General features: G+C 35.3%; 1 protein-coding gene across 4 annotated transcripts in view; it reads left to right on the forward strand.

Annotated features, from left to right (window-relative positions):
• Positions 1–13062, forward strand: part of atp11b (ATPase phospholipid transporting 11B) — a 121701-nt gene that overhangs the window by 11488 nt on the left and 97151 nt on the right. For all 4 annotated transcript variants that reach the window (XR_009803744.1, XR_009803743.1, XM_061883858.1 and 1 more), the window contains exons 2-7: positions 566–682; positions 1120–1209; positions 4418–4498; positions 7322–7429; positions 8590–8718; positions 12107–12210. Coding sequence is in view for 2 of the 4 variants with exons in the window: in XM_061883858.1 (XP_061739842.1) it covers positions 566–682; positions 1120–1209; positions 4418–4498; positions 7322–7429; positions 8590–8718; positions 12107–12210 (629 nt within the window). In the remaining 2 variants the exon portion in view is untranslated. The remainder of the gene's footprint in view (positions 1–565; positions 683–1119; positions 1210–4417; positions 4499–7321; positions 7430–8589; positions 8719–12106; positions 12211–13062) is intronic.

Below are 13062 nucleotides of genomic sequence, written 5' to 3' on the forward strand. Positions count from 1 at the left end.
TTGAAGAATGTGGGAATTGTGGAAGTTTGAAGAATGGTCAATTCATTTTGAATGGGGAAAATGCAACAAAAAAAAAGGAATTATGGGAAATCTGGGGAAAAAAAATTTTCATTGTTGAAGTAGAGCACAAAATTCCTTAACAGGCTGAATATTTAGAATTCGGGAACAGTTTGACTCAGATAAAAATTGTGGAAGTTGTGGAACTTTGAAGAATTTCCTATTGATTTCAATGGGTATTTCAGAAAAAATTGGGAATTTCGGCCAAAGCCGGAATTTTAGGAAAAACGGTAAAAACTTGATGTTGAAATTGTTCAAATCGGACGAAAAATTTTGAAATAGTAACAGGTTCAATTGAAAAATGGTAGTACGGAATTCCTGTAATTTCGGGACAACCGGGAGTTTTTACAAAAAAAAAAAATGTTTTTTTGTCCTGATTAAGAAGAATGTTTCAACAGTGGAACGTCGTAATATCATAACAACCTTATGTATTTTATTGTTTTACCTCACTGTTCTGTCTTCTGTTCCACATTTTTTTCTCTCTTAATATCTGTCTTTTTGTTTCTAGGGCTTTGACCCCCCCCATCAAAGTGACACCAGGACAATTTACGTTGCCAACCGCTTTCCCCAGCATGGCCACTACATACCTCAACGTTTTGCTGATAACAGAATTATTTCATCCAAGGTATTTTTTTCTGTGTTGTGTATTTGTACTTGTCTTATCGTGTTTAAATGTGGTTGTCAGAAATAGATATGTAGTTTCTGAAAAAAGTAACAACCTTTACATTTTTGCAACCAGTTAATAATAGTGTCAGGTTCAAACAATGATGACATTTATTAAAGAAGACAAGTAGCAAGGACTTAAACAGAGACAGAATTAAATTGGGCTCAATTGAGGAGAGCGCGTATACCTGTACTCTTGTACAGTGTTCCAACACGCTCTGACGAAAGATTGTACGCCTCCTCTTTTATTTGGACTTTCCCTGATTACATGGCAACAGCTGTTTCTAAGGGATGGGGGTTGTAAATAGTCGTTGCATTTGATTACAGTTAAAAAAAAAGGTCACCTGCAATTTGGATGTACTTTAACATCAAAATGTTGTTCTCTCCTTTTTATTCCAGTATACCATTTGGAATTTTGTCCCCAAGAATTTGTTCGAACAGTTCAGAAGGATAGCCAACTTTTATTTTCTTATCATCTTCCTTGTACAGGTAAACACACACACACACTTGTTTGAATAAATTCATTTATTTTTTTACTTTCCTTCTTATAACTTTGAGAAAGACAATTTTAGAGAAAAAATACAACCTTAAAAAAGATTTTAAGATTTTTAAACACATATACCTTTTTACCTTTACAATTCCTTCCTCTTCTTTCCTGACAATTTAAATCAATGTTCAAGTACTTTTTTTTTTTTATTCTAAAGAATAATGAATACATTTTAATTTAATTCTTCATTATAGCTTCTGTTTTTTCGACGAAGAATATTTGTGAAATATTTCTTCAAACTTGTTATGATTAAAACAAGATAAAAATATTCTGGCAAATCTAGAAAATCTGTAAGATCAAATTTAAATCTTGTTTCAAAGTATTTTGAATTTCTTTTAAAATTTTTGCTCTGGAAAATCTAGAAGAAATAATGATTTGTCTTTGTTAGAAATGTAGCTTGGTCCAATTTGTTATACATTCTAACAAAGTGCAGATTGGATTTTAACCTATTTAAAACATGTCATCAAAATTCTAAAAGTAATTTAATCAGGAAAAATTACTAATGATGTTGTATAAATTCTTATTTAAATTTTTTCAAAAATATTCAAATTAGTTAGTTTTTCTCTTCATTTTTTTCAGTTGATTTTTGAATTTTAAAGTGTCAAAATTGAAGATAAACTATGTTTAAAAATTAAATTTTCACTTTTTTCATGTTTTCTCCTCTTTTAAACCGTTCAATTGTTATTTTTCATCATTTATTCTCTACAAAAAACCTTCCGTAAAAGGAAAAAAAAATTGAAATATTTATTCAAACTTATTAGGATTAAAATAAAAAAATATATATTTTGGCAAATCTAGAAAATCCGTAGAATTAAATTTAAATCTTATTTCAAAGTATTTAGATTGTATTTTAAAATTTTTGTTCTGGAAAATCTAAAAGAAATAATGATTTGTCTTAGTTAGAAATATAGCTTGGTCCAATTTGTTATATATTCTAACAAAGTGCAGATTGGATTGTAACCTATTTAAAACATGTCATCAAAAATATATATTTATTGTGAGGAATCATTAAGATGATCAGTGTTTCCACAAAGATAAATATAATTAATTATTAATAACATAGAGTTAAAGGTAAATTGAGCAAATTGGCTATTTCTGGCAATTTATTCAAGTGTGTATCAAACTGGTAGCCCTTCGCATTAATCAGTACCCAAGAAGTAGCTCTTGGTTTCGAAAAGGTTGGTGACCCCTGGTGCAAACATAGAGATGTCCCCATTAAGTCAGTATTGCCAGAACACACACACACACACACACTCACTCACTCACACACACACACACACACACACACACACACACACACACACACACACACACACACACACACACACACACACACACACACACACACACACACTAACATGCTCATTATTTGTTCATGAAGGCGGATGTTGCCCCGAGTCTCGCAGTGATGACGAGGCACTCTGGCTTGATTCTGTCCTCCTCTGGATGCAAAAATGTGTGTCTCGTTAGGGCAGGAGAGCATTAGTGACTCATCAACTTCTGGGCACCAGTTAAAAGTCTAGTTGTGTATGAAAACGTTGTGCCTTCACACTTAGTATAATTAAGAGCCTTTTTTTTTTTACTATCCTTAAGCATTAGCACTTCACAAAGCATCAATCAACCCGCTCAAGTAAAATTTGGCTTACAAATGTTCAGACCTCTCCAGATTTATTCGGGCCTGTGTAGTGAAGCCCAAGCAATCGAGTTGACTCTGTCTAAAAGGCTACATTTTCACCCACTCAACTTGTCAGTAAAGCTTAAGTCATATTTTTCTCCGCAGAATAAAATTTTTTTTTTGCTTCTTAACATTTCGCAAAAGCTAATTTAAATGTACCGTATTACCCGGACTATAAGGCACACTTAAAATCCATTTTAGCCTTATAACCTGGTGCGCCTAATGTAAGGAATACGTTTGGTCGAGCTTACTCACCTTTAAACTTTTTTATTTGGTGCGTGGTGTAATGATAAGTGTGACCAGTAGATGGCAGCCCAACATAAGAGATAAGTGTAGACAGGACTATGATTGCAATATGTCTCAAGTAAACAACACCAACATTTTAAATGTTCTATTGAAAATATAGAACACAGGTCGCTCAAAAATATATCAAAACGTTTTACTACGACATTGGTAAGCTATGAAGCCGCACAGCTTGAAGGATTGTCGGCGCATTAAACATACGAGTATTATTAGGTTGTGTGTATAACCTCTAAAGGCTTAGTGGCCACACTCTTATTTTGAAAATTGTGTACATTACTGAATTGGGGTCTTATGGCCGCTTATGTGGACACTTATACCGACATATGCTGGTGTCAGAAGAGTATAACATACAATGGAATTTGGAAAAAAAAATGTAAAAATAAAAATTAGCATGTCACTACACATGAAGTACACATTTGTGTACTTATGGACTAAGTACATCATATCAAAAGATGATTTTTAGTTTTTATTCTAATTAGGGTCCAATAGCCCAAATAGCAAAGAGGAAAAAAAGAAGCATGTAAACAAACACTGGCCTCAAGACACCCGTGGACACACACCTCCGACTATCAGGTACTATTTAATCTCACTAAAACACTAACAACACATTAGAAAGATGAGGTATTTCCCAGAATTATCCTATTAAATGTGTCTAAAAACATCTTAATCCGTCCCAATGCAATCGCCTTTTTTTTTTAAACTATTTAAAATAAAAAAAATGTTCTAGTCTTTCGCTATCAATATCATCATCCACGAATCTTTCATCTTCGCTCAAATTAATGGGGAAATTGTCGTTTTCTCGGTTCGAATACCTGTTGCTGTTTGGGGCTCCCATTAAAAACAATGTGAGGACGAGAGGAGCTCTCACCCTTGTGATGTCATCGTCTGCCACTTCCGGTACAGGCAAGGCTTTTTTATCAGCACCAAAAGTTGCGAACTTTATCGTCGATGTTCTCTACTAAGTCCTTTCAGCAAATATATGGCAATATCGCCAAATGATCAAGTATGACACATAGAATGGACCTGCTATCCCCGTTTAAATAGGAACATCTCATTTCAGTAGGCCTTTAAAATATTTGGCTTTCATGTTCCGACCCCTGTGCTACACTATCCCATGCTATTCTTAATAAAAAGAGAATTCATCTTGCATGTTTACTCTTTTTGTCTTTCAGTTGATGATAGATACCCCGACTTCCCCAGTCACCAGCGGTCTGCCTCTTTTCTTTGTCATCACAGTGACTGCCATTAAACAGGTGAGAGCACATAAGCATTCGCTGACTTCTCCTTCATTGAGTTGCGTATTGTCAATGTGTGTGTGTGTGTGTGTGTGTGTGTGTGTGTGTGTGTGTGTGTGTGTGTGTGTGTGTGTGTGTGTGTGTGTGTGTGTGTGTGTGTGTGTGTGTGTGCATGCTTATTTCTTTCCTTTTAAACTGGTGTTGCCTGCAGGGTTGGTAATAACCGTGTTAGAGTTAGGGCTCAAATACTCAATAGCCCTGCTGGAGTGTGCAGCATGCTGGGAATTATCTGTGCATGTGATGGAGGAATGCGCCGTGCAGGGTTGGAATTCTACTGAATTTGCATGAAATCAGGTCGTTTTAGCTAATAATCATGCTGCAAGATCTAGCACAGGCCTGGGCAAACCTTATGACTCGGGGGGGTGGGGGGGGGGGGGGGGGGGTGGAAATTTAGAGCAAAAAATGTGTCTGGGGGCGGGTATATATATTTTTAGGAACACTAATACAAAACCTCACAGTAATAAAAACGTTATGACGGACCGCCTTAGAAAACGCAATGGAATTTTTTATTTTTCTATGAACGATAAAACACTGAATATTGACAAAATATGAATGTCACACACCCTTTCGATCGACATAGTTTACAATCAAGTGAAAAACAACAAAAAATGCAACAAACAGTGAATTATAAACGCAAAGCGTATAAAAAAAACCCCACCTACAATCTGGTATATCTGATATTTGCTGGATTCCCCCTAGGGATCAATAAAGTACTTTCTATTGGATTGGATTTTAACTTATTTAAAACATGTAATCAAAAATATATATTTATCGTGAGAAATCATTAAGATGATCAGTGTTTCCACAAAGATAAATATCATTAATTATTAATAACATAGAGTTAAAGGTAAATTGAGCAAATTGGCTATTTCTGGCAATTTATTTAAGTGTTTATCAAACTGGTAGCCCTTCACATGAATCAGTAGCCAAGAAGTAGCTCTTGGTTTCAAAAAGGTTGGTGACCCCGGTTCTAGACTATATATATTTTTAGGAACACTAATACAAAACCTCACAGTAATAAAAACGTTATGACAGACCGCCTTAGAAAACGCAATGGAATTTTTTATTTTTCTATGAACGATAAAACACTGAATATTGACAAAATATGAATGTCACACACCCTTTCGATCGACATAGTTTACAATCAAGTGAAAAACAACAAAAAATGCAACAAACAGTGAATTATAAACGCAAAGGGTATAAAAAAACCCCCACCTACAATCTGGTATATCTGATATTTGCTGGATTCCCCCTAGGGATCAATAAAGTACTTTCTATTGGATTGGATTTTAACTTATTTAAAACATGTCATCATAAAATATATATTTATTGTGAGAAATCATTAAGATGATCAGTGTTTCCACAAAGATAAATATCATTAATTATTAATAACATAGAGTTAAAGATAAATTGAGCAAATTGGCTATTTCTGGCAATTTATTTAAGTGTTTATCAAACTGGTAGCCCTTCACATGAATCAGTAGCCAAGAAGTAGCTCTTGGTTTCAAAAAGGTTGGTGACCCCGGTTCTAGACTATATATATTTTTAGGAACACTAATACAAAACCTCATAGTAATAAAAACGTTATGACGGACCGCCTTAGAAAACGCGATGGAATTTTTTATTTTTCTATGAACGATAAAACACGGAATATTGACAAAATATGAATGTCACACACCCTTTCGATCGACATAGTTTACAATCAAGTGAAAAACAACAAAAAATGCAACAAACAGTGAATTATAAACGCTAAGGGTATAAAAAAAACCCCACCTACAATCTGGTATATCTGATATTTGCTGGATTCCCCCTAGGGATCAATAAAGTACTTTCTATTGGATTGGATTTTAACTTATTTAAAACATGTCATCAAAAATATATATTTATTGTGAGAAATCATTAAGATGATCAGTGTTTCCACAAAGATAAATATCATTAATTATTAATAACATAGAGTTAAAGGTAAATTGAGCAAATTGGCTATTTCTGGCAATTTATTTAAGTGTGTATCAAACTGGTAGCCCTTCACATGAATCAGTAGCCAAGAAGTAGCTCTTGGTTTCAAAAAGGTTGGTGACCCCGGTTCTAGACTATATATATTTTTAGGAACACTAATACAAAACCTCACAGTAATAAAAACGTTATGACGGACCGCCTTAGAAAACGCAATGGAATTTTTCATTTTTCTATGAACGATAAAACACTGAATATTGACAAAATATGAATGTCACACACCCTTTCGATCGGCATAGTTTACAATCAAGTGAAAAACAACAAAAAATGCAACAAACAGTGAATTATAAACGCAAAGGGTATAAAAAAAACCCCACCTACAATCTGGTATATCTGATATTTGCTGGATTCCCCCTAGGGATCAATAAAGTACTTTCTATTCGATTGGATTTTAACTAATTAAAAACATGTCATCAAAAATATATATTTTTTGTGAGAAATCATTAAGATGATCAGTGTTTCCACAAAGATAAATATCATTCATTATTAATAACATAGAGTTAAAGGTAAATTGAGCAAATTGGCTATTTCTGGCAATTTATTTAAGTATGTATCAAACTGGTAGCCCTTCACATGAATCAGTACCCAAGAAGCAGCTCTTGGTTTCAAAAAGGTTGGTGACCCCATTTCTAGACCTTCAGATAATGCGTTGTGAATTGGCGCTATTCTGTACACTATAAATAAAAGATGACTTGATTTGATAAATGCAGATTGGAAAAACTAACCTGATAATTTTTTATCCCTAAAATAAATGTTGTGTCCTCACAGGGCTATGAGGACTGGCTTAGGCACAAGGCTGACAACGAGGTCAACGGTGCTCCCGTGTTTGTTGTTCGAAGTGGAAGCCTGGTCCAGACAAGATCCAAAAACATCAGAGTAAGACAGCATAATAAATACATCCATGGTCAAAAGTTTACATACACTTGTAAAGAACATCATGTCATGGCTGTCTTGAGTTTTCAATCATTTCTACAACTCTTACTTTTTTTTAGTTAGAGTGATTGGAACATATTCTTATTGGTCACAAAAAAACATTCATGAAGTTTGGTTCTTTTATGAATTCATTATGGGTCTACTGGAAATGTGAGCAAATGTGCTGGGTCAAAAGTATACGTACAGCAATGTTAATATTTGCTTACATGTCCCTTGGCAAGTTTCACTGCAATAAGGCGCTTTTGGTAGCCATCCACAAGCTTCTGCTTGAATGTTTGACCTCTCTTGACAAATTAGTTGCAGTTCAGCTAAATTTGTTGCTTTTCTGACATGGACTTGTTTCTTCAGCATTGTCCACAACATTTAAGTCAGACCTTTGGAAAGGCCATTCTAAAACCTTCATTCTAGCCTGGATTAGCCATTCCTTTACCACAGCTCCATTTTTTTATTGAATTAAGAATTACGGATTTAGAATGGGCTTCCCAAAGTCCTGACTTAAATGTGTGGACAATGCTGAAGAAACAAGTCCATGTCAGAAAACCAACAAATTTTGCTGAACTGCACCAATGTTGTCAAGAGGAGTGGTCATAAATTCAAGCAGAAGTTTGTGGATGGCTAACAAAAGCGCCTTAATACAATGAAACTTGCCAAGGGACATTAGATTAGATTAGATTAGATTAGATTAGATTAGACAAACTTTAATGATCCACAAGGAAAATTGTTCCACACAGTAGCTCAGTTACAAATGATGGACAAGATGGAAAGGACAATGCAGGTATAAAATACAAATATAACATATATACGTAATATTTACATGATATATGTACAGTACGGGATATATTATATGTTTATATCATATATACAATATCTAACAATTATCATGTACAATATTACAGTATATGTAACAGCTGCAGCATAAAATAGAGAGTAAATCCAGCCGAAAATCCTCCTACTCTTAATCTCACACAGGTTTGAAGGATAAATTACGTTTTACATATACTGTAGATTTAGCTTTAAATTCTTTCAACACTGTAATGCTAAGGCTGCTGGTAAATTCACTAATTTGTATTTTAACAGTGTTTGTTTCTGGCTTCTTCGTGCAGGTGGGGGATATTGTCCGTGTGGCTAAAGATGAAACATTTCCAGCTGACCTGGTGTTGCTGTCATCAGAGCGTTCAGATGGTACCTGTCACATTACCACTGCCAGCCTCGATGGGGAGACCAATCTCAAGGTGCGTGCGTGTGTTTGTGAGTGTGTCAGTGGCAGCCAGAGCTGACCTTTAAAATCATGACTATTTGCTGTGGAACAACTTGTGGCTGCAGCACCTGACCAATGTTGCAGAATATTGCTCCTGCAATATTACTGCAATGTGTTATTGGTCTTCAGAGCATTGCTAAAATGATCAAATGCAACGATAACATTTATGACATAAATGCCAGCAATTCTATTTTTAAGTTACCGTATTTTTTGGATTATAAATCGCAGTTTTTTTCATAGTTTGGCCGGGGGTGCGATTTATACTCTGGAGCGACTTATGTGTGAAATTATTATTAACACTTTACTGTAAAATATCATATAATATTATTCATCTCATTCATGTAAGAGACTAGGCCAGACCTGGGCAAATTAAGGCCTGGGGGCCACATGCGGCCCGTTAAGCTTTTCAATGTGGCCCGCCGGACATTCCCAAATAATTTTTTTAGCTCTTTAAGATGGAAAGTGTAGCTGCCATTATGATGTTTTTTAAGTCTTCAACGATACAAAGTATTTCAATGGTTGGAATCTGTGCTTTTGGATGATATACCAGTTACTATGGTCATCTAATTAGTTACTATATTCATCTAATAAGTTACTATGGTCATCTAATTAGTTACTATATTCATCTAATAAGTTACTATGGTCATCTAATTAGTTACTATATTCATCTAATAAGTTACTATGGTCATCTAATTAGTTACTATATTCATCTAATAAGTTACTATGGTCATCTAATTAGTTACTATATTCATCTAATAAGTTACTATGGTCATGTAATTAGTTACTATATTCATCTAATTAGTTACTATGGTGATCTAAGTCACAGCAGCTCAGACAAGGTAACAAGCAGTGTGGGCGGGAAGCATTTCCACAGACGCGGAAGGAGATTTTCACAACAAAGTTCTAAAGCTTAGTGATGTATCAGATACCTGTATATCAGATTGTAGGTGGGTTTATTATGGGGCGGCATAGCTCGTTTGGTAGAGTGGCTGTGCCAGCAACTTGAGGGTTGCAGGTTCGATTCCCGCTTCCGCCATCCTAGTCACTGCCGTTGTGTCATTGGGCAAGACACTTTACCCACCTGCTCCCAGTGCCACCCACACTGGTTTAAATGTAACTTAGATATTGGGTGTCACTATGTAAAGCGCTTTGAGTCACTAGAGAAAAGCGCTATATAAATATAATTCACTTCACTTCACTTATTTTGTACCCTTTGCCTTCATATTGCACTGTTTGTCGCATTTTTGTTGCGTTTCACTTGATTGTAAAATATGTCGACGTTCATATTTTGTCAATATTCAGTGTTTTATCCTTCATAGAATAAATTAAAAGTTTTTAGCATTCAATCAGACATTATTTTGAGGTTTTGTATTAGTGTTCCTAAAAGTAGATATACCGGCCCCCAGACACATTTTTTTTCCTCTAAATGTGGCCCCCGAGTCAAAATAATTGCCCAGGCCTGGACTAGGCGTATATCAGCAATCTACACACACACACACACACACACACACACACACACACACACACATGTCAACCAATAAAAATTTGGCGGGGGCGGGTCATGGCAGAAGTGCATTGTGGGGAAAAAAAAGATGCTCCCTGCTACTACTTCCATACCTATGAAAATTGATCATTTCTACATTGAAGGTAACTTATAAAAACTGAGATTAGTGATTAGGAGTGACAGATTGTTTGGTAAATGTATAGCATGTTTTTTATGTTATAGTTATTTGAATGACTCTTACCATAATATGTTAGGTTAACATAGCAGGCACCTTCTCAGTTGTCATTTATGCCTCATATAACCTACACTTATTCAGCCTGTTGTTCACTATTCTTTCATTTAAATTGTCTTTCAAGTGTCAAATACAGTATATTTCCCCCAAAAATGCGACTTATACTCTAGTGCATGGGTACCAAATTTGGCCCGCCATGTAATTTAATTTGGCCCTTGAGACAATATCAAATTAACATTAGAACTGGCCCCGCCCGTATTATACAGCGGCGATGCAGCTGTAACACCGCATTCACCGCTAATACTTGCCAACCCTCCCGATTTTCCCGGGAGACTCAGGAATTTCAGTGCCCCTCCCGAAAATCTCCCGGGGCAACCATTCTCCCGAATTCCACCCGGGCAACAATCTTGGGAGCATGCCTACAAAGCACTGCCTTTAGCGTCCTCTACAACCTGTCGTCACGTCCGCTTTTTCTTCCATACAAACAGCGTGCCGGCCATGACAAATATTAAATGTAGCTCTAACATAAACATAAGTGAATACAAGGCATACTTGATCAACAGCCATACAAGTCATACTGAGGGTGGCTGTATAAAAATCTTTAACACTGTTACAAATATGTGCCTCACCGTGAACCCACACCAAAGAAGAATGACTAACACATTTCGGGAGAACATCCGCACCGTAACACAACAGAACAAATACCCAGAAGCCCTTGCAGCACTAACTATTCCAGGACACTACAATATACTTCCCCCACTACCACCTAACCCCACCCCCCCAACTCCGCCCACCTCAGTGTACTTGGCACTGAGTTTAGCTGCCGACTTTGATGGTCAGAAATGTAGATTTGAACTTCTTAATAATCCCTTTGCAGTTGATGTGGAAAAAGCACCAACTAACCTGCAAATAGAAAACAGGCATTTCATTTATTATTTAAATTTTATTTCTTATACAATTGATGTTTTTTGAAAGTTGATTTTGCACTGTTAAGTTATTTAAGCGTTGCTTGTTCCATATTCAGTGTTAAAGCAAATCAGTGAAGCAAACTGAGCAATAATTAACGTTTTATGCATGCACTTTGTCTTGCTACTTCAAGGCTTGAATGTTTGATTCATTCATTATTGCTATTTTATTTTAAAATGTATTATTAGCTTGTGGAAAAAGTTTATTTTGATATTTACCTCAAAAGGCTGCAAATCGAAAAGAGGCATTCCATTTTTATTTCAAATTTGATATGCCATTGATATTTTTTAATTATTATTATTATTTGAAACTCGATTTTGCATGTCACTTTAAAGTTATATAAGCCTTGCTTGTTCAATTTTCAATGCAAAACTTGCATTGAATATTGGGTCCCTGTTAAAAGGTTAATTAGATCAACCTTGGCCTGCGACTTTGTTGAGTTTTTGTTCAGTTTTCTGGCCCACTCTGTATTTGAGTTTGACACCCCTGCTCTAGTGCGACTTACGTTTTTTTTCATTCTTTATCATGCATTTTCGGCCGGTGCGACTTATACTCCGGTACGATTTATAGTCCAAAAAATACAGTATTTGATTAAAATATTACATGTTTTCTTTTCCTCAACATGTAATAAAGCATGTTTCCATCTGTATGTGTTGTTAGACTCACTATTCTGTGGCAGAGACAGCTGTATGCCAGTCTGTGACCCAACTGGAGGCCTTGCAGGCTGTAGTTGAGTGTCAGCAACCAGAAGCTGACCTTTACAGGTAATTTAAAACTGTGTGTACCATACATGTACATTTTACACCTGAAAATGTTGATAAGAGACTTAGACATTTTTTTTATTGTCATTCAAATTTGAACTTTACAGTACAGATAAGAACGAAATTGTGTTGCATTATCTCATGGTAGTGCAGGATAAAAGAGCAATAAGGTGCGGATATAAATACATAGATTACTGTACAGGTAAATATATTTGCACTTTTGCATATGCATCCAGGTTTATGGATGTATGTTATATTGTCTTTATATCCCGGCCAATTATTCCATTTTTGAACTTTTTTAGGTCAAGGCAAGTGTTTCCTTAAAGGAGTGCTCATGTTTTAGGGCACCAAGGCAAACATTTTTTTTTCTTTCGAGGTGTGTGTGTGTGTGTGTGTGTGTGTGTGTGTGTGTGTGTGTGTGTGTGTGTGTGTGTGTGTGTGTGTGTGTGTGTGTGTGTGTGTGTGTGTGTGTGTGTGTGTGTGTGTGTGTGCGCGCGCGCATATATATATATATTTATGTTTATATATATATGTGTGTATATGTATATATATATGTATTTATGTGTGTATATACATATTTTTATATATATGTGTGTGTATATGCATGTGTATATATGTATGTGTATGTATATATATATGTGTATATATTTATATATTTGTATAAAAATGTGTGTATGTATATGTGTACATATATATGCATGTGTGTGTGTGTATATATATATATATATATATATATATATATACGTAAACACACACAAATATATGATATGTATATATGCTATATTTATATATATATATATATATCCATCCATCATCTTCCGCTTATCCGAGGTCGGGTCGCGGGGGCAACAGCCT

Source organism: Nerophis ophidion, linkage group LG22, assembly GCF_033978795.1.
Source record: "Nerophis ophidion isolate RoL-2023_Sa linkage group LG22, RoL_Noph_v1.0, whole genome shotgun sequence".
Lineage (NCBI taxonomy): Eukaryota > Metazoa > Chordata > Actinopteri > Syngnathiformes > Syngnathidae > Nerophis > Nerophis ophidion.